Source organism: Benincasa hispida, chromosome 7, assembly GCF_009727055.1.
Source record: "Benincasa hispida cultivar B227 chromosome 7, ASM972705v1, whole genome shotgun sequence".
Lineage (NCBI taxonomy): Eukaryota > Viridiplantae > Streptophyta > Magnoliopsida > Cucurbitales > Cucurbitaceae > Benincasa > Benincasa hispida.
The window spans coordinates 35,584,976-35,608,142 of record NC_052355.1 but is presented as its reverse complement, the minus strand read 5'-3'; the positions used below and the strand labels follow the sequence as shown (position 1 = coordinate 35,608,142).

The following is a 23,167-nucleotide window of genomic DNA, read 5'->3' as shown; positions in this document are numbered from 1 at the left end:
CGAGAGGCACTCGGTGTGCCACTGGCAGTCCGTATTCGAATTGGCTGACTTGTTCGTGAGCGGGAACAAGTGTCGCACAATCGCTAAGAGAAGCTCTCGAAAGAGCGATTGTGACACTCTGCACATCGTCTTCTACATTGTGAATCGAGTTAGTGTCGGGCACATAGCCAGTTGCCTTGATTTCATCCTCAAGTTCTTGAAAAAAGACATATATTCTCTTGGATATTGTGGATGAATTGTGCTCCCTAAATAGAAGGAAGCCCTTTCTTCATTGTTTTTCTTACTTCAGCTACCTTGCCCCATTTTGAAGCAAAAGCATAAATATTTGCAAGCAAGACATGGTAGCCACTCTCATCAAGGTTCAACTCAAACAGTTTGTTAGCTGCTTTTTCTCCCAACTCAATATTTTTGTGAATTTTACAAGCACCCAACATGGCGCCATATATCGTAATCCCTAGACTAATAGGCATGTTTTCAATAAAATCCCAAGCTTTTTTTATCCTGCCAGCTCGACCAAGAAGATTGACCATAGCACTGATCCATTGAAGGCCTCTAATCCATAGTCTTGTTTCATGTTGTTGAAATAACGAAGTCCTTCGTCCACCAGACCTGAGTGACTGCAGGTAGAGATGACACATACAAATGTAATATCATTTGGTTGGTTCTATCCCTTCCTCCAACATCTTCTCAAAAACAGCAATAGCCATTTCTGGTTCACCACTTTGCACATATCCATCCATGAATTCCATGACACAAAGGTCTTCTGATTCATTCCATCAAAAATCAATCTAGTTGTCTCCCCTAACCAACATTTTGAGTACTACCAACTAGAGTAGTTGAAATATTAACAAGCTTTGCAACCCAACTTTAATGGCATATCCATGAATAAACTTTCTCACTATTAACATTCCAACATCAGCAACAACAGGTAAAACAATAACGAATGTAATCGAATTAGGTCTTTCGCCTTCATCTTGCATCCTCAAAACCAGTTCCAATGCTTTTTTTGCAAACCCATTTTGAGAAAACCCATCTATAATCGTATTCCAAAACACCAAATCTCTCTCGGGCATTCTGTCGAACATCTTGTACACATCATCAATCTGCCTACACTTAACGTACATATTCACAACACCAGTCATTGCAAACAGATTAGCCCCAAACGAATCCGTAATCAGCTGCCCATGAATCTCCTTTCCTTTCTTTAAATCTTCGTTATCGCCAAAAACCTTCAATAAATAAGTAATACACAATAGGCTTAACATCATCGTACCTCATTCGACAAAGAAAACCAAAAGCAGTTTCCATCGACGAATTCTTCGCATACCCTTTTAACATTGTGTGGTAAAGAGCATCAAGCTTGTCCTCAATCGGCTCGGAAACACGAGCGGCCTCAGATGCTGCCATACTTGGAGAATAAACTGACAAGCTTGGTTTGAAAAAGGTGCTCATTGTAGAGGCCATTTTTGATGACCAGAGGGAAGATTTGGTGGAGTTCTTTCATGGAAGTGCAGAGCTCGAGAAGAACAGCGGCTGGGTGCCTGTAAACATGAGAGGGAATGTGGGTTCGTTTTGACAGAGTGTGAAATGGAAGATGAGATGAGGAGATGGTAATGGAGCTTGATTGCAATGGAGTTTGATTGTGAGCTTTGGCAATGGCGATGGGTGGAAGATAGGAGATAGGAACTACCAGCTGCGACGGAAAGTTTCATAAAATAACCCAAATAGTAAAAACTTTTCCATGGATAATCTCTTTTTAAAGAGAACTTTGTGCTCATTATCTTTTCCACATATGAAATGTCATTTGTAGCCCCGATTTTAAATGTTTCTCATACTCTTCTTCATCCTTTGATCTTCTCTTCCAACTACCGATCGTTTACAATTTAATGCAACCATTTATTCTTAACCAACATTGTACATTAGAATTCAATGCTATTAGATCTTAGCCATGAGACAAGTAAACGCACATTATTTTCACCTCTTCAATTTCACTCAAACACTATCATCTTCTCCATTACTCTATCACTTTCAATCAAACACGAATCGCTTTCAACTCCAATCAATTTATTTTTGGGTCTATAACAAGCATTCTTTGAATAGAAACAAATATTGTAAGTGTTAACCGAAAGTTTTAGAAGTTTGTTCACTATCATTTTTCTGATCGTGTACCATTATATATGCAATCTTGTATCGTTGTATTTTCGATCGTATATCATTAGGTATATGATCGTGTACCACAATATACACGATTGTATACCATAGCATATACGATCTTATACCACGACATACACGATCATGTACAGCATACAAGAACGTATACCATTGTATACACGATCTGTACCACAACATACAAGATCGTATACCATTGTATATATGATCGTACACATCATGGTATACGATCGTTTATCTCACATATTTTTTGTTAAGCAATTTCAATGTTTGATTGATTATTATTGTCATACCCCCTCATAGATTACTCTTTTAATCTAGAAGAGACTGTGATGGTAGCAATTATCAACCCTCTTATGGCATCCACTACACATCCAGACTGTTATGACCTGCTTAAATAACCTTTGCCATACAAACACAACATATAACATACCCCAATATTATTTCCATATTAAGTTGAGAACATCAAGGGTTCAACACACAGGCATGCATAATGTATTTACAACACAAAACTTAGTGGGTCCCAACACTTCCTTACTAGTCCCTAACCATATACATGATATTAAATAGACTTAACAAAGGTAAACACCTAGAACTTCTCTTCTGTCTTTGAGTGGCAGAGCAGCAGCACAGCTATCCTTTAGGGAGTTGACCACTACCTGGGGAAAAGGAAAACATTTGAAAAGCATGAGCTACTAGCCCAGTGAGTGACTATTTGAAAACACATGTATTGAAAAGTCAAGCAAACTTATAACTTAAAACTTTTAAATATAAAACTACTGAAAATCATTAAACATCATAATCCTTAGTTGAGAGAGAACCCTTTTGTCCAATCCCTCCACGTCAATCCTTAGTTGGTGTGGAGTAATCTCAACACAACCAACGTCAACTCTACCTATGTGCACGTGGTAATAAATGAGTACCATCATACCTTAGGTACTAGGGTTCGGTTACCTTCTCAAAGTCCTTCAGTATCGGGTTTATCATAAAATCATCATAAAACTTATTCTTGAAATAAGAACATGCTTGAAATATAAGTAATCTAACATAATATAAAGAGATGTTCAACGCATGCCTCATAAAACATAAGAATGAAAAGACTTAAGTCATGCTTTCATAGAATCATCATTGTACTTAAGCATACGTTAAAGAGAAGTTTTAAAACTAGTTTGCTTGGAAACTTTTCTCTTTATACTAGAAACAAAAACAAATGTCAAACTAGCTTAAGGGAAATAATGCGTTCATCAAAGCAGTTGGGAAACACTTGAACTTATCACTCACTATCTTGAGTGTTCTTCTTATGGTTGGTAGGCTTTCCCTGTTGGCATTTGTCCTGTCATTGGGGCGAAACTCTAGAATTTTGGGCGTTCTTCTTAAGTTTTTGCCCCAATCGCTTTTTCCCTACGGTTGGCTCATTGGGGCGAAACTCTAGAATCTAAAATAAGGAGTTACACTTACAAGAAAATGTTAAGCATGTTAACAGGATCGAACAATGGTGATTAATATTTACAGTAACAATGAGTTGTTTTGTATGGTTGAGATGGTCTCATTTTAGTGAAGGGGTGCCTGATCACCTTACGGTGGTTTTTACCCTGCCTCACTGAAACATCATTGCAAAATAAATGTCACATAGGGTGTATTAAATTATTTTGCTAAATTTGATTAGTTTTTCAAATGGGTAATTTTTAAATACTAATATAAATAAATTGTATGTTTCAGCAAACTTCATAATGATTTCCGCAACACTAAATTCACTCGCTGCCGACAAACTTACCGATGAAAATTACACTACATGGAAAAACACAATCAACACGATTTTAATCATTGATGACCTGATATTTGTCCTTATGGAGGATTGTTCTCCCATTCCTGCTCAAAATGCTCCTCGAAACATTCGGGAGGCATGGAGAATTAGATATAGGAAAATGAAAAGGTTTGAGTGTACATCTTGGCAAGCCTTTCTGAGGTCTTGGTCAAGAAGCATGAGCCCATGATCATTGTCCATGAGATCATGGAGTCCCTACGGGGGATGTTCGAACAATCGTCTGTACAACTCAAACACGACGCTCTGTCTCTTATACACATCTAGATGTGTATAAGAGACATCGTCTGTACAACTCAGGCATGACACTCTGAAAAACATCTTCAATGTCCATATGCAAGAAGGGGCATCTATTAGAGAACATATTCTCTAACATTATCGTCCACTTCAACGTGGCGAAGATGAATGGATCTATCATCGATGAAGCCAATCGGGTTAGCTTCATACTGGAATCTTTACCTGAAAGTTTCCTGCAGTTTCGTAGCAATGTTATTATGAACAAGATTGACTACAACCTTGTTGGGGTTGATGCCCTAAATCTCGTAGGGTGCTATAGTTTGTAAACATTGCATGAACAAATTCTTTAGTGATTAACAATATATTATATGTTATTCACTTTGTCTATAAAATATGTGATATTTTAGTTGCATTAACTACAAACCAATAAACTAACATCCAAGGTTATCATTGTAACTTAAACATGTATGTGGAGACATACAGATGGATCATATTTAAGTGATAACCTAAATGGTTTGTAGTATATGGATAAGAGAGGTTTAGTCATAGTAGGACTATGATATACTGTTCATTAGAGGGGCCAGTGATACTTAAGAAGTTAGATGTAATTATAGGGGCAAAACGGTAATTTGGTCTAGTTGTACTTACGAACAATTTGTGAAGGGTTATTGTACTGTTGATTGGTTATATCCAATGGACACAGAAATATATCTGTAGTGCAAAGAGTGCAACTGTCAGTCTCTAGTGGAGTGTCCGACGATTAACGGATGGTGAATAATGTAATTAAAAAATTTAATTAATTATTCATGTATCGTTGGAACTTCAAGTTACAGGTCCATAAGGTCCCCTTGATAGCTCAAAAGGATCTATTTGAGAATCAGTTTTTGGGTCAATTTGAATTGTTCAAATTAATAAGAGAGATTTAATTATATATGATATAATTAAATTGTTTCAGGTTTATATGATATAATTATCATAATGTATTTGATACATTATAGTCTAATTGGAGGAAATAAATATTTGCATGAGATTCAAATATATTTTCTATGAATGTGATTCATAGTTGTTAAATTTAATATAAATATAATTTATATTAAATACCATAAAATAGAGAAAAGAAACTATAGTTTATATTGTATGTGATACAATATTAAAACTATAGGTTATGTGTTATATTTGATATAACATATAATTTAATATAAATATAATATGATAAGTTAGTTATCATATTTATTTATATTAATTTATTATTATTTGAATAATAACTTCCCTCTTTTCTCTCCAACAACCTTAGTGGGTGGTTATGATTTTGTGGCAAGATGAATGAAAGAAAATTGGTTTTCTCTTCTTCCTCTATGGCTAACATTTTTTAGATTGCTAAACGATTGAGAGTTGCAGAAAAGTTCTGTGTATTTCTCAATCTTCTTCCTCTACACTCAAACTTTCCCTCCTAACCAAAATAGTCGGAGCCCACCACTCTTGGGTTCTCACCCAAGAATACCAAAGGCTCTTTGTGGTAGTGTCCATGTAGAGTTGTTGTTTCTGTTGGAGGCTCGTGACTGTTCGAGGGAGTTTCACGAAGAAAGGTTCTTCAAGGATAATGTATCTTGAACCTTTTTTCTTGTAAAAAGTATGTTGTAGTTTATTGTAAATGCATATCTATCATATGTATATTGTAAATTATGTTTTCAATAATTAATGGAATTTGGATAATCTGCTTCTGCTCAAGGATCTCTTCAATACGAGTTCCTTCAAACCTACCCACTTTGCTCAATAAGCTACGGACATTCCACTCCTTGATGAAATCCAAGGAACAGAAGGGTGAGACAAATGTTGCTTCATCCTCTAAGAAGTTCTACAGAGGTTCGACCTCTGAAACTAAGTCTGTGTCTTCTTTTTTCGGCACCAAAAAGTGGAAGAAGAAGAAAGGTGGAAAGGGGAAAGCTAACCCACCAATTGCTGTCCAAAAGGGAAAGAAGGCCAAGGCTGCAAAATTAATCTGTTTTCATTGTAACCATAAGGGACACTGGAAGAGGAATTGTTCCAAATACTTGGCAGAAAAGAAGAAGGCCAAGCAAGGTAAATATGATTTACTTGTTTTAGAGACTTGTTTAGTGGAGAATGATGATTCAGCTTGGATAATAGATTCAGGCGCCATTAATCATATTTATTCTTCATTTCAAGGAATTAGTTCCTAGTAGCAACTGGAGGCTGGGGAGATGGGGATGCTTGTTAGAACTGGGCACGTCGTCTCAACTGTGGGAATAGGAGGACTCCAGCTTACTTTATAGAATAGATATATTTTATTAGAAAATGTATTTTTTATTCCTGGTTAAAGAGCAACTTAATTGATGTAAAGTGTTTGATTGAAAAAAAATATTATGTACATTTTTCTATGAATAAATCATTTATTTATAAGAATAGTATAGAACTTTGTTTTGTTAAGCTGGAAGATAATCTTTATGTGCTAAAACCATTAGCAACTAAAGCCCTCCTAAATATTGAACTATTTAAAACTCTGGTAACTTAGAATAAAAAACTTAAAATTTCTCCCAAGGAAAATGCTCATTGATAGCTTTCAAAAAGAGCTATTCTTCCTAGCTTAATTCGAGCTCGTTAATGGATTTTATGTGTTTATTTCTCCATTTTGTAGGTACCGAGCAATCAAGAGGTAGAATCAGGGATTTGAAGCTGATCGGGACTAATTTGAAGCGGTTTGGAATAGATTTGAAGTATCCAAGCTTCAAGGGACATTAAAAGACCAAAATACCCCCAACATCAACGTCACAACGTCGTGCAACGCTGTAAGACAACAGCGTAGCATTGCAACGCTATGACATTGCCCTGAATTTTTCTATAAATATCTCCGTTTGCTAGGTCAAATATATGCTGAATTGTATAGAAAAATGCCCTAAAAAAACGTGGAACTCTTCATGGAGGCCGAGGAGAGGCCTTGATTTTCTCTTTTTCTTCTATGTATTTAGTATCATAGGTCAGATTTATTTTTCCGGATTATGGTTTTGTATCGGATTGTACCCCATTGCTTTGTCTATGAATCAATGAGGTAATTTTCGATTAGTTCGTGGACTAAGTGTTCTTTGTAATTTAATGAGTTATGTGTTCAATTGTGTGCTTCAATTAAGAATTGTGTTTTTCTTTAATCTCGCATGAATTAGACTTGATCTTGTGTGTTGGACTGACAACCCTATCACGATTGCATGTCTTTGCTAGTTAAGTTCAGGCTCACACGCATCCTTATAATTGTCCATGCTTTGAATTTACCCATGTAGCACAAATTAGATGAGTATGTTTAAGTTTATAGGCTAATCTTGAATCTTTGCATCGTACATTTAATTTAGAATTAAAGAAAACTTTGATTATTTGAATATGGCTTTCCTGACACTTAATCAAAATAGCTGAATCCTTGATTTTCATGCATGTGTTTCTAGTTCTTTATGGCCGCTAAGGACCTAATTGTATCTAGGAGCATGTAGGCTAGTTAGGGCACGGTCTTTCCAGCCTCAACTATGGATTAGGACGCTCAGTTTGGTTTGTACTAATTGATTTTTGACCTTTGTAGAGATTGATTAGTTCTTACCAAATTAAATAGCTATGCATGCATAATTCGAATATTAGTTATTTGGCATATAACAATGACTTAATTTACATCGAATGAACACTTGATCTAAGAACTAAACGAGTCCTTTACTATTCCATATATCCCTTGCAATTTACTTTTCTTGCATCTTTATAAATCAAAATCAAAACCCCATTTTTACTGTTTTTCCCGCAGTCAAATTTAACACAAAAAGAAATTAATTCCTCGCTTCTCTATGGTTCGACCACATACTTACCACTGTTGCTACATTTTAGTAGTGATAGAAGTAGTTCGGTGATATTATAAATTTTCTTTTGACCAGACCCGAGGCTTATTAACGACGTAGGCTTTCGATTCTACCATTCATCTTTGGCATCTGATAACTAGCAGAAATGCCAGATATTATAAGCCTTTTATTTAGAATCATGAGAGCTAATAAGTAGAAGATGCGGTAATAATACTTAGAATTTGCGAAAAATTGAGTTTTGCATCGATTAGCACCTAAATCCTCACTGACCCCAATATTATGCGTTACTCCATGCCAAAGTGTCTATTTTTGTAGCTATCGCATGAATCAAATGCATGCGCTGAAGCTAAGCGATTGCAAAGACAAACGCATGTGCTAAAAGTTGGATCACATGCATCCATCCGCATGAAAGTTGTAGTGATCGAATGCATCCATTGCACGAAAGTTGCGGTGATCAAGCGAATGCGACGATCAATTGGGAATTGCATCCACGGAGTGACAACCATAATAGAAGGACGATCGCAAGATAGGTAGAACGCGTTGATGCTTCAGCTGAATCAAGCTCGGACCCATTCCTTGGGAGTATCAATAAGATAAGATGATGTGACATTGCCCCATACCACGACAAAAAAATCAGTGAGCCATAACGCAATCATGATAGCTATCGATGTTTAAACTCTATAAATAGCCTTTAGACCTTCATTTTAAGATATCTGAACTTCTACCTCAAGGCAGAGGTTTGTGATCACAGATGAGAGCTTGAACGAGATTTTCAGTGAGAAGTCTTCATCTCCACAAACCAGACCAAGTGACGACCAGAGCTTTCGTCGGAGATAAAGCTCGAGAGAGACATCTCCACCATTCATCCATGGCACCACCGACAGCCTTGACGCAGAGCCCTTCATTTCTTTTCTAATCTCTGTATTGTATTACATTTTAGCTTAAGATATTAAGACATTTTGTGATCAATGCAAATCTTGATTCCTTCATTGCCATCTTCTTCATCATCTTTATCTCTATCATTGTTTATCTTCAACCTTTATTTATCAAAGGCGATCGCATGCTTAATCGTGTAGCCTAGAGATAGGACGCATGTAGCAGCCCACCAAGAGGTGTGCGTTGTGCGAGTATAGTGAGTTAATCCTCTTTGTTTGGTGAAAGGTTATAGCAACGCTTGTTTATGGGATGTTACATCGCTTGTCTATAAGTTAAATAGCCGCGTCTAACTGCCTGAGAAGGTAAGAGATGGAATGCACTAAAGCAAAGTTCGCATTGTTCCTAGAGATAGGCACAATCTTATGCTCGATGCAACCATGCACTATAGAGATATAGTCATGCGGCTAACCACCGAGAGGTGTGTGATGCGTTAGTGCAATGAGCTGGGATTACTCGGGCGATTTAAGATAATAAACATTACTATGCGTTAATGGTTGTTATGTATCTACCTATTATCATCTCAAGTCTTCTATTGCTCAATCTATTTAGTTAGGAGTAGGAATAGTGTGTAAATCCTTTAAACTTCTTTTTATTTTTATTCATCGCCTCAAACGCATTGCTTCACAAGCATTATTGAGTGACAAGTCCTTGTGTTCGACCTCGGATTACCCGAGAAACTTGCGTTCGCGTTATACTTGGCGCGAGCGTAAGAAAACTTGTGATAAGAACGCGTGGTCATTGCATACTAGATTAACGCATCTTCATTCCGACACATGACCTCAGACGCATGGGTGCAAACGCATAAGCCATGTCTAACGCATGATTGCATGTACAACCCCATCCGTCCCTAATAATAATAAATTTTTTTTTTCTACCAACAACACCTAAGATTAGGACACATAAATCTCAATAGGATTAAGAGGCTGGTCGAGAATGGACTTCTAAACGAGTTAGAAAAAAGTTCTTTACCTGTGTGTGAGTCATGTCATGAAGGCAAAATGACTAAAATATCTTTTACTAGAAAAGGTCACAGGGTCGAAGAACCCATAGAACTTGTTCATTCAGACATTTGTGATCCGATGAATGTTAAGGCAAAAGAAAGGTTTGAATATTTCATCACTTTTAATGATGATTATTCTAGATATGAATATGTTTATTTAATGCAACATAAGTCTGAAGTCCTTGAAAAGTTCAAGGAGTACAAGGCTGAAGTTGAAAATTCATTAAATAAAACCATTAAAACATTTTGATCTGATCGAGGTGGAGAGTATTTGGATCTAAAAGTCCAAAAATATTTTTATAGAACATGGAATTGCAACCCAGCTCTCAGCACCTGGTACACCTTAGCATAATGGTATATCAGAAAGAAGAAATCGGAACCTATTTGACATGGTTCAGTCTATGATGAGTTATGCTTCCTTACCGGACTTGTTTTGGGGTTATTCAGTATAGACTGCAGCTTACATTTTCAACTATGTTCCATCCAAAAGTGTTACTGGAATACCTTTAGAATTATGGAATGATCGTAAAAGTAGTTTACGTCATTTCAGGATATGAGGTTCCTCAGAACATGTGCTTGAGGCAAATCCTAAGAAATTGGAACATCGTTCAAAATTGTGCCTTTTTGTAGGTTACCCTAAAGGAATGAGAGGTGGTTACTTTTACGATCCTAAGAATAATAAGGTATTTTTGTCGACAAACACTACCTTTTTAGAAGAGGACCACATAAGAGAGCATAAACCCTACAGTAAGATTATGTTGAATGAACTTTCCAACAAAACTTCAACAAGGGTTGTTGAAGAACCCAATACCTCAACAAGAGTTGTTGAAGTTGAATCATCTAGTAGGTCAAATCCACCTCAAGTGTTGAGGGAGCCTCGACGTAGAGGGAGAGTTGCAAACCCGTCTGTTCGTTATATAGGTTTAACAAAAACCCTAGCTATCATAGTTGATGGAGATGTTGAGGAAGAAGGCAATGGAGGATGTTGACAAAGACGAGTGGATCAAAGTTATGGATCTCAAAATGGAGTCTAGACTCCAATATTTGGTTTGGGATCTTGTAGATCAACTTGATAGGTTAAACCTATAGGTTGCAAGTGGATCTACAAGAGAAAACGGGGTGCTGATGGGAAGGTGCAAACCTTCAAGGCCAGACTTGTGGCAAAAGGTTATACCCAAGTTGAAGGAGTCAGCTATGAGGAGACTTTCTCACCTGTTGTCATGTTGAAGTCTATTCGGATCCTCATGTCCATTGCCTCATATTATGACTATGAGATTTGGCAAATGGATGTAAAAACTGCTTTTCTGAATGGCAATCTTGAGGAGACCATTTATATAGAGCAACTTGAGGGATTCATAACCCAAGGTCAAGAGCAAGAGGTTTACAAGCTTAATCGGTCCATTTATAGATTGAAGCAAGCTTATTGATCTTGGAATATAATTTGATACTGCAATTAAATCTTATGACTTTGACCAAAATGTTGATGAGTCTTGTGTATACAAGAGAATCATCAATAGTTCAATAGCTTTTCGAGTGTTGTATGTAGACAATATCCTACTCATTGAGAATGATGTAAGTCTACTGACTGAATTTAAGAATTGGCTAGCGACCCAATTTCAAATGAAAGATTTGGGAGAAGAATAATTTGTTTTAGGCATTCAGATCTTTAGAGATCAAAAGAACAAAATGCTAGCCATGTCTCAGACATTGTACATTGACAAGATGCTTGTCAAGTTTTTTATGTAGAACTCCAAGAGAGGTTTACTCCCTTTCAGGCATGAAGTTATATTGTTTAAGGAACAGTGTCCTAAGACACCTCAAGAAGTTGAAAAAATGAGACGGGTCCTCTATGCATCGGTTGTTGGTAGCCTGATGTATGTGATGTTATGTACTAGACTTGACACCTATTATGCAATGGGAATAGTCAGTAGATATCAATCTAATCTAGGATTTGTTCACTGGACCGCTGTTAAGAATATCCTTAAGTATCTACAAATAATGACGGACTACATGCTCGTGTATGATTCTAAGGATTTGATCCTTACAGGATACACGAACTATGATTTTCAAACTGATAAGGGTTCTAGGAAATCCACATCAGGATCAATGTTCACTCTTAACGGATAGTCTAAAGGAGCATCAAACAGAGGTGCATTGCTGACTCCACTATGTAGGCTGAATACGTAGGGACTTGTGAAACTGCCAAGGAAGCTGTGTGGCTCAGAAAATTCCTGACTGATCTGAAAGTGGTTACAGATATTGTTGGCACTTTATTGTGATAATAGTGGTGTTGTGGCTAATTCTCGAGAGCCTAGGAGTCACAAGCGCGAGAAGCACATAGAGCGGAAGTATCATCTCATCCAAGAGATTGTGCATTAAAGGGATATGATCATCACACAGATAGCTTTGGAGCACAACGTTACTGATCCATTTACAAAAGCCCTCACGGCTAAGGTGTTTGAGGATCACATGCAGAGTATGAATCTATGGGATAGACCACATCTAGTCTAGGACAAGTGGGAGATTTTGTACTGGGCGCATATTATGCCCTAGTTTATTGTTTTATGTGTACTTTTATATTGTACACCCCACTAACTTTAGGACAAGTGGGAGATTGTTGGGGTTGATGCCCTAAATCTCGTGGGTCTTGTAGTTTGTAATTGTAATGGACAAACATCTTATTTATTTAATAAAATATGAGTTGTTTTATTCGACATTTAGTAGCATTAACCCACAAACCAATAAACTAACATCCAAGGTTGTTTTCTGTAATTTAAATATGTATATAAAGACATACAAGTGGATCATGTTTAAGTGATAACATAAATGATATGTAGTAGATGGATAAGGTTGGGTATCTTATCTTAGTGACACTACGAAGACATCCCGCTTTGTAGAAGTTACAATTGTTGTAAAGTGTTACAAATGATATGACCCTGATCATTCATGTAGAGATATATGAGCGTGGGTGTTCTATACAAAGGAGTTTGTATAAGACCGGACCATGAAATGACTAGTCTCATTATATAGCACCGTTAATAATAGAGACTTACATTTTACCAAGATGACCATAGGTGACATGACTTGAATCCTGAGTGAGTTGTGAACTCCTACATATGAAGGCAGTCATTTGATTTTATGGATGAGAGTAGTCAGATCGCCGACTCAATAACCCTACCATTTTGGAGATTCTTCTGATTGGGGAGTTGGAAACACAGCTACACAAGAAGGAATTCACTCATTCCCTAATGCCAGGGAAAGTAGATAAATTGTTCCCTTAAGGGTTGATTTCGGGGCTCGAAAGTGTGAGCCACACCCTCTCTTGGCCCAAGAGGGGTTTGGTCATAGTTGGACTATGACTTATTGTTCATTAGAGGGATCAGTGGTACTTAAGGAGTTAGATGTAACTACAGAAACAAAATGGTAATTTTGACCCAGTTGTACTTACGAGCAATTTGTGAAGGGTCATCACTCTGTTAACTGGTTATATCCAATGGACACAGAAATATATCTGTAATGCGAAGAGTGCAACTATTGGTCTTTTAGTGGAGTGACCGACAATTAATGAATGTTGAATAATTTAACAAAGGAGTTTAATTAATAATTCAAATACCATTAGAGCTTCAATCTACAAGTCCATAAGGTCTCCTTTGTAGTTCAAAGGGATTTATTGAGAATTGATTTTGGATTAATTTGAATTGTTCAAAATAATTGAGAGAATTAATTATATGTGATATAATTAATTTAAATTATTTATAAACGATATGATTAATATAATGTATTTGATACATTATAGTATAAAATTTATTTAGAGAGGAACTAAATTTGAATGTGATTCAAATATTAATTATATAGATGAGATTCATATAATTAAATTTAGTATAAATGTGATTTATATTAAATATCACAAATTATTGAGAGAATTAAAACTATAGGATATATTGTGTTTGATACAATATAAAAACTATAGGTTATAATTTATATATGATACAAGATATAGTTATATATATATAATTGCTATTTAAATTTAAATTTAAATGGAGGGAAATAACTTTCTTCCCCTTAATTCTCTCATCAGATGGTGGTGAAGTGGTTTAGTTTGAGAGGCTCTCATTCTTCTTCACGAAATATCCATAGTGAGAAAAGAAAACTATCTATAATTTTCAAAAGGAGATCACACTAATTCATCTCTCTCAAAATCTCTCCCTCTCTTACAAAATCTTAGAGCCCACACCTCTTGAGAAATTCTGATCCCAAGAGAATACAAAGGTAATTCTTGTGGTGGTGTCCCTTGGTTTTACTGATCGATTCCCACTTCCGCTACAAAATTTCACAGTTCATACACATCCCTCATCCTCATTCCCACGAAGGAAATTAATCCTCATCCCTGCAAATTGAAGTCAGGGATGGGGATGGGGATTCCCTGGGAATCAAGTCCCATGGGAACCCATCCCTGAAATATTGGCAAATACTACTTGAATAAAAAAAATATTAAAAAAATTATACTTATTCTATTAATCTCACATATTGGTTGAATATAAAAAAAATTAAATATATAAATGTATAAATAAATATATTAAAAAACTAAACAGGGCGGGGTCGGGGGTCGGGGACGGGTGGGGATACTCTCCCTATCCCCATCTCGTCCCCGACTGGAGACGTTACTTTAATCCAGGATCATTTAGAACCATTTCTCAAACTTGGAGGAGTAAAATGTTCGTTTTGAAACTCCATGAACTAAATAGATGTCATCTTCAAACTACAAGGACTAAAAGTGCATTTTGCCCAAAAAAAAATGTTTAGAAGAAAAGAAGTAAATTACATTACATAAGTTTTGTGTTATTTTTGACAATTTTCCCAAGGAAAATTATTTTAAATGAAAAAACTGCTGAAAATATTTACAACTAATAGAAAAATATCACAGTTTATCCGTGATAGACACAGATAATAGTTTATCGCTATTTATCGCAGATAGACTGTGATATTTTGCTATTAGTTATAAATATTTTTGTTCATTTTTCTATATTTAAAAACAACCCGAATATATGAGCAAAAGGTCCAAAGAAAAGAACTGATATTAATCAATATTTATGAGGTGTTTGGGGTAAGGATTATCCTAACATTACAATAATCACTTATTGCTACGGTAAATACTATTTTGTATTCTCCAATTAGCTACAGTTAATATTATTTTAAAACTCTCATTTGTCATATGTTAATATTTATGAAAATCAATTTATGTCTTTTGATATAATCTATACCAAAGACATAAATTATTATAACCCAACTTCGACATAAATTCTTATAACCCAAGTTCGAACCTAGGATTAGAATACCCTACTCCTTGGCCAAAGGTCCGGTAGAGTTAACACAAACAGAAAATTTACATTTTTCTAACAGTCACGGGTCAATCTTAAATTTAATCATTTTACACATTTTGTGAGATTTTGTGGATATTTTGAGGAGACTGGTGGTCGGGAACCCGACGCGAATCGGAAAGCGACATTGTATACAGAAATCTTCAGAGTTTTGGGGCTTCTCAATTCGTACGAGCTTCTCTTAGGGCATTGATTTTCAGGTTTCATCTTCCTCTTTGTGTTACGATTCGGTTGAGTTCTTTCAAATTTCTTACATAGAAAAAATAAGCTCTGAATTTGAGTTGTTTTAGAGGCAGATCGGTTCAGAATCGAGATGACTCCTGTTCATCCTTTCGTGAAATCTGCTCGTCCCGACGACGCTTCTTCGCGGAAGCACCAGGGGGAATCTGCTTGTCCTTTTGCGAAATCCGGCCGTTCTGATGATGCTTCTTCAAGAAAGCCGCAATCGGAGGCTGCTTGTCCGTTTTCGAAATCCGTTCGTTCGGATGATGCTTCATTGAGGAAGATTCAGGCTGAGGCGGAGAGTAATGGAGCGGAGAAAGATGTTGCTGATGCTGCTGGAACCGGTGGCAAGTGTCCATTTGGATATGATTCTCAAACTTTCAAGATTGGCCCTCTGAGCTGTATGATTTGTCAGGCACTTCTCTTTGAATGCAGCAGATGTGTCCCCTGTTCTCACATTTTCTGCAAGTAATTAATTGTTTCTTATCTTCGTATTGTTTTTCTTTTTGAGATCCTTTCGGTAATTTATTTGTTTGTTTCTTCTTGAATTGAACTAGAGCGTGTATTTCGCGTTTTAATGACTGTCCCCTGTGTGGAGCTGACATTGAGAAGATTGAAGCAGATGCCAATCTCCAAGCTACGGTCGATCGCTTCATTGAAGGTCATGCCAGAATCAAGAGACCCCAGGTGAACTCAGACAAAGAGCAGGAGAAAGTTAGTGAAAGTAAAGTAGTGATTTATGAAGACGTGTCCATGGAGAGAGGCGCTTTCTTGATCCAACAAGCCATGAGGGTAATATTCCTTGTTCTTTCTTCCTATTTCCTTTCTATTTCGTTTTTGCTTGTGATATGAATGCATGTTTGAACATTTAATGGCAATGAATTCGATCCTTCTTTTGAAATCCTTTTATTTGACCGATCTAGTCAGTGGCTAGACTGAGCTTCATTTTCTTTGGGGCTGTCTGAACTTTTTTTTTTTAAAAACGATTTTCTACTTGTTTTCAAAACTATCTTTGCAAATGCCGATTGAAGAACGTATAGAAGTTACTGTTATTATGCAGGTAAAAATTACTTCAAACTCCACATGGGAGTGACAATAAAGTCATAAATAATGGAACAACTTTTTAATCAAAGAGACATTCCAAATATGATATATATCCTGTAAAGAGAAGCCAATAAAAAATTTGGAAATAGAGCACCAGGATGAAGCCTTTAGAGTTGAGACCAGCTAAATCAAAACAACTTTTCTTAAGGTCAATACACATCAATCAATCGGAAATCTAGAACAACCAATTCAAAGTTTGGAATCAAATGCCTTAGAATTGAAAAGCTGTGTGTCCAACACAAACCATCAATAAAAGAAGAATCACGAATGAATCTCAACGACTCTGGCCTTCATAGAAGCTAAAAGACCAGAACATCTACCATACTATCCATACTAAATAGAATCCTTTACAAACTTCAGAGTTCAGATCAAAAGCTAAACCAAAAGGATGACTTTAATCAAGGTCGAAGCAAAAAGCGGGACAAAATCAAGCTAGGAACATCTAATTCTCTTCAAGCATCCAGTGACAACACCTCAAACGCCAGACATGGTAACGCTGACAGAAGAGTAGCCAAGATTTCCAAAATAAAAAACCAAAAAAAATAGAACTCAATCCATGTAACTTGATCTTTTGAATCCCCAATCTTCTTGTATGCCAGGACACTTTCTATATTGGAATAAAAAAAAGCACAGAATAATTAAGCTTTCTGTCTACCCCTCGGGAACAAAAGAGGAAATCTGTTTAAATTGCTGACCACACGCCTTGATAAGTCATCTAATGCAAAATCCTGAACTGTTCTTCTGCATAGAAGCCACTATTATGCTGAAAATCAATTTCCACACTACCGACACTAACATTAGCTTCAATATTCAAGACCACAATATTGAAAGAAAAGTGATGATTGTGTGGTGGCCTGGTAGGTTTGTTTTTTAAGATATTAAAACCTTATCAAAATGTGACATTAAGCCTAATATTACAACGTTCTCCACTTAATTTCCATGATGAATCATTAGGAAGACCTACCTTTTGTCTGTTTCTTATAAATAAAAATAATAATAAAGAATGGAATAAGTAGTTTCATCTGTAAGAACACATAAAGAAAGCAAGAAAAAACTAACTTTTTGGAAACTGTTATTCAAACACCATTTACAGAGAATAAACATCCCTTTAGTTTTTTTGAAAAAAAGTTTTTACAATCTGGCTTTTCATTGCAGGCATTTCGTGCCCAGAATATTGAAAGTGCAAAATCCAGACTCACTGTCTGTGTTGAAGATATACGAGATCAATTGGAAAGAATGGGCAGTTCATCCGAACTGTGCTCACAGCTTGGAGCAGTTCTAGGCACGCTTGGTGATTGTTGGTATGTTCGCTCCCTTCTGTTTCTTATGATGGGACATACAATTTCTAATGTAGCTTCCCTTCAATATTGTCTTTGGAGGTGAGGTTTTAAATGAGATGTGTCTTTCAGAGTCTTACATTTTATTTTGTCAGCAATTTAATTTAGTTAGTCATTGATGAGTGTTTGTTGGTGTGTAACTGTAGGTAGTCATGGGCCCATGGCCAACTAATAGGTTTTGGGGGCAATCAGATTCTGTAGTTATCATGCTAACAAACAACTAACACTTGTAATTAAATGAAATTCTGATGTAAATAATCTATTGCAATTAACCGAATAGATATTATGTGGCTGCTTTTTATCTACTAAAACAATATCTATAAATCCTGATGTAAATTTCTGTTCTTTGATCCAATTTTACAGTCGAGCAGCTGGAGATGCTAGTTCTGCAATCAAGCACTTCGAAGAAAGTGTAGAATTTCTCTCAAAACTGCCTGACAAGACTCACGAGGTTCTTTATTTGAAACTTTTGTGAGTCAAACTTTGTGATTCATTAACTGCTTGTGTTTGTAATACTCAGTAACCCTTGTTTCTCCCTGCAGATCACTCATACACTTTCTGTATCACTAAATAAAATTGGCGATCTAAAGTATTATGAAGGAGACCTCCAAGCTGCAAGATCTTATTATCTCCGGTCTCTTAATGTTCGCCAAGAGGCGAGCAAGCATCATCCAGATGATCCAGCTCAGGTTTGTGATTGTTAATTTCTTATATGCAATCTTTTACTCTAAAATATAACATGTGCTATATGTTTATCCACTTCTAGAAGCTTTTAGTGTTAAGTGGTTCTTTTCAGTGTCTATCAAACCAATGAAGTCAAAATTGATTCACATTGTGGCTCTAATTGAAAAGAACAATAAATTTACAATTTGAAATAGTGAATCGTATACATTGGACTAAATCACAATGATCCTATTCAATTTCCTTAAAATAGAGCAGAAGGAAAAGAAACCTAAGACTAAAAAATACCTGCGTTTAGCGCAAACAAAGTAACTGGGGAATAAGACAGATAAGATGATATTAGTGATATCATGTATGAATGAAAAAATCGAAGAAGCTAACAGCACCCGCAGTGATTATAGTGGATGAAACTGGAAGAGGAAGAAATGAAGGACTTTGGGTTAACAACCTTTGTTCTATTAAGGTAAATTCATCAACCACTGTAGATGTATGTTAATAGAATTAACCATGAAGTTGTAATGAACAAAAACTAATTTGTAAAGTCATCAATTGCATCTTGATTGAACGCTGTTAAATAAAAAACTTAAGGAATCTTTCCGGATGGAGTAGCAACAGAGCACAAGGGTGCAAAGGACCGACTCGTCTCCTTTCTTTTGCATTCCACATGCGGTACCATTAAATACTGACGTACTTATACTCCCACTTGTTGAACTCAAATCAATATGATGTAGCAGATTGGAAGGATTAATTGGAATATTTATGAAAATTTTGAAGTTCTGTGTTATGGTTATTGGCTTTTAGTTAGTTAATTTGTTAACCCTATAATTTGATGTAGTAGATTAGTAGGGAGAGTTTGAATATTTATGAATTAAAGTTTACCGGATTACCGTTTTAGTTATCGGCTTTTAGTTAGTAGATCACTCTATAAATGGAGGCATTAAACTCAATTAGGGACCTCATAACAAGTTTAATATTGAATAAAAAATTTCTTTGAGATTCTTAAAGGGTGAACGTTAGCCTGCATCATTTGCATCAGTACGATGTTCTCCCCCAAGCAAATGACTGTTGTCAATTGAGACGGAAAATCCTATAGAAACAAATTCGAAGAATGGGTAGAAGAACTTAATCAATCTTTCATTGTTATCAATGAAATCCCAATAGGTTTTCTCCTCGGATTAGAATTTGCCATAAAAATGGCTATTAGGGGTGTTCAAAAAATTCGACCCGAAAAAATCGATCAACCCAACCCAACTTGTGTGGTTTGGATTGGGTTATCAATTCATTTGGGTTGGGTTGGGTTCAAATAAATGAAAATATTTTGGGTTGGGTTGGTTCAAGGGTTCACCTAAAACAACTCAAACCAATTCGAACCCTTGAAGTAACTTAAACCAACCCGAACTTATTATTTACTTAAAAATGTATATTATTCTTTACTTATGATACAATTATATATACATATATATTTATTTTTGTTTTGTTTAATTTCATTACTTTTTAGATAATTTATTCTCTAACAACTCATAAAAATAGTTTTTTAGCACTTTGGAAAGAAAATTTGCATTATATAAATTGAAATGGAGTTGTTAATCTTAATTCAATATATAAAAATAATTAAATCAAATTTCTATGTATTAACATTTTACTTATTTTTAGAACAAAAAGTTGCATAAATGACTCGAGCAATCTGAACCAACCCAACCTAAATATTTCATGGTTGGATTGGGTTGGGTTCATTTTTCAATAAGGGTTATTTGGGGTGAAGAAATGTACAACCCGAACAATTTGGTTAGGTCCAAAAAGTACTTCAACTCAACCCGACCCACGAACACCCCTAATAGCTATTTTTATGAACTCAATGTATGGACATGTTTGGGGATGATTCTAAAATGTTAAAATCATGTTTGTCATTTTTTAAATGACTATAAAACATGTTTTTTTAATCCTTCAAAATTAATTTTGATGGTATAAAAATTAGGGGTGTTCAAATAACATGATAACCTAAACAACCCGGACTATCCAACCCAAAATGTAAGGGTTGGGTTGGGTTAGTTTTGTTCTTGGGTTGGGTTGGGTTGGGTTGAATTTTTCTATTTTTATTGGGTTGGGTTAGGTTGTGGGTTGGCTAAAAAAAAATTTGGGTTGATCCAATCCAACCCGAATTATATATATATATGTACACACACATGTGTGTATTCCTTTTTATTTAAAATTTGATTACTTTGTATTGATTAATTTGTGAATTTTTAATATTTTTCTTTTAAAATTGTTATGATATTTGGCTTTATTTGAAGTTTGTAATAAATATCATAGATATTTGACATTTAACATTTGAATTTTATGAGATTTTAGTTATTTGTCACATGTTGTATAATAAATTTACATATTTTTCATTAAAAATAAAAAATAAGTTATAACCCAACAATCCAACCCAACTCATGTACACCCCTAATAAAAATTTCATTTAAAAGTGTAAATTTTAATGTTAAATTAATTTTAAGTAATTAAAAGCGTGTTTTAGAGTGATTTTAAGAATGACAAAAGTGATTTTTGACGAATTTAAAATCACTCTCAAACATGCATGTAATGTGAATAATTAGTTGGTTGAGTATTCTAAAATGTTTACTTGTTGTCGACCCTTTGGGAATATGGTATATGATTGGCAATTTCCTAGAGTCCGATAGCTGGTGAGTTCTAGAAAGAAATGCCTACAAGTTTGAGAAGGGAATCTCGATGTTTATGAAAAATGTGGTAGGATATCTAGCCTAGGTGATACTCATGGTATTTACAAAGACTTTGATAGTGGAATTCATCTTTGTATGAATATATCTTCAAAAGTGTCAAATTACTTTAGTCCTAGAACTTTCAAAATTACAAATTTAATCTTCGGATTTCTCCCCCTTTTTTCCTTTCTTTTTCTTTTCTTTTTTTTACTTGGAAAATCTACTACATAGAAGATTGAAAAGTGTGGTAGGTAGGATATTTAACCTAGGTGATATGCATGGTGTTTGCAAAGACTTTGATTGTGGATTTCACCGTTGCATTAATATACTTTTTTAGAGGTTAAATTGCTTAATTAGTCCTTGAACTTTCAAAACTACAAATTTAGACCTTGGACTTTGATATATATATATATATTTTCTAACTTCACAAATCTACTCTACACAAAATTGAAAGTTTTGGTTCTATTTGACATAGAACTCAAATTTATTAATCAATCAACCATGTCTTTGAGTTTTAAAATCAAATTTTCAAATGTTTTAGAGACATATTAGACACAAAATTGAGAGTGAAGAACTTATGAGGTACGAAACTGAAAATCTAGGGATCTATTAGACTCTTCGAAAAATTCAAAAACCAAATAGATACAAACCTCAAAGTTTAGATACTAAACATGTAATTACTTTTAAATGAAACACCTGTACGAGTTACCTTATACTTCTAAAATAGCTATTTATTATGAACCTTCTTATTGCTTGCTACAGATTCTAGATGTGGCTGTTTCGCTCGCAAAGGTGGCAGATGTAGACAGTGGTCTAGGAAATGAGGATATGGCAGTTGATAGATTTCAAGAAGGCATTAAGTTGTTGGAGTCATTAACACTGAATTCTGAGAATCCTGGTCTTCAACAGCGAGTAAAACCAAGATTCTTTGCTTCGATTCTTTCACTTATTAATACTTCATTCATATCAATCAAAAGTTTGATGGGATTTTTATATTTGACTCGCAGCGTGAATCTGTTTTGAAGTTCCTTGAAGGTCAACTTGCAGAGCGACAAAAGGCAACTCAATCCAGTTGATAGAGATCATTCCAATCTTCTATATGCAAATAAGCTCCTTTTAGCCGAGCAACAGGGAAGATTGCGAGCGTTAAGGTATAAATTTATCGCCATGGAATACACCTCGTCTCTATGTTCTTATCATGTTTCCTTCAGGGTATGGTACAGAAGCATACATAATCGATGTCGCTTTATTCGTCTTATGAGCATGAATTGGCTTGGCAGTCATGTCTCATGTGTATAATGGTTTTTCTTATCCCCTCTGACAAACTCTGGTTTTGTACAATGTAGCAGAAACTCCTCACGCTCTTTTATAGTGAAGTTGTTTGCTAAGCTGCAATCTATTAAATAAATTAGAACTTTAATAGTTTATAGTAGGTTTCTCCTATTCTTGTCGTTTCTGGTGTCCAATTATTCCATTTTTTATTTTTGGTTTTTGAAAATTAAGCCTATTAACATCCCTTCAATCTTTCAATTTATTGCTTTCTTATCTACATTTATCCAAGTTTTTCAAAAACCAAGCCAAATTTTGAAAACTAAAAAAGGTTTTAAAAACTTGTTTTTGTTTTTGTATTTTGTGTACAAGAAAACAAACCATGGTAAGAAAAGGTGAGAAATAGACAATTTTAAAAAACCAAAAATAAAATGATTACCAAATAAT

At 35.3% G+C, this 23,167-nt stretch overlaps 1 protein-coding gene and 1 pseudogene across 2 annotated transcripts; one reads left to right on the top strand and one right to left on the bottom strand.

The window, feature by feature from the left end:
- LOC120081072 overlaps window positions 1-2,366 on the bottom strand; it is an 8,439-nt pseudogene extending 6,073 nt beyond the window's left edge.
- Window positions 2,367-15,429: 13,063 nt separating this feature from the next.
- LOC120081939 (protein NCA1) lies at window positions 15,430-22,871 on the top strand. 2 transcript variants are annotated; one of them, XM_039037123.1, is made up of 8 exons: window positions 15,430-15,587; window positions 15,678-16,077; window positions 16,167-16,401; window positions 17,869-18,014; window positions 18,414-18,501; window positions 18,593-18,739; window positions 22,214-22,363; window positions 22,459-22,871. In XM_039037123.1, the coding sequence occupies exons 2-8, from the start codon at window positions 15,701-15,703 to the stop codon at window positions 22,525-22,527; spliced, it is 1,212 nt and encodes a 403-aa protein (XP_038893051.1). In that variant the 5' UTR covers window positions 15,430-15,587; window positions 15,678-15,700; the 3' UTR covers window positions 22,528-22,871. The 2 variants fall into 2 exon arrangements, with proteins under 2 accessions (XP_038893051.1, XP_038893052.1); XM_039037124.1 differs by having other exon boundaries at window positions 15,435-15,587; window positions 15,684-16,077.
- Window positions 22,872-23,167: the final 296 nt, after the last annotated feature.

What these genes read in the sequence shown, in the direction of transcription:
- LOC120081939 (XM_039037123.1), top strand. Translation starts at nt 15,701, where the DNA reads ATGACTCCTGTTCATCCTTTCGTGAAATCTGCTCGTCCCGACGACGCT. An exon ending in GGCACGCTTGGTGATTGTTG is followed by an intron (nt 18,015 to 18,413) that starts GTATGTTCGCTC and finishes CCAATTTTACAG; the next exon opens with TCGAGCAGCTGGAGATGCTA. An exon ending in ATCCAGATGATCCAGCTCAG is followed by an intron (nt 18,740 to 22,213) that starts GTTTGTGATTGT and finishes TGCTTGCTACAG; the next exon opens with ATTCTAGATGTGGCTGTTTC.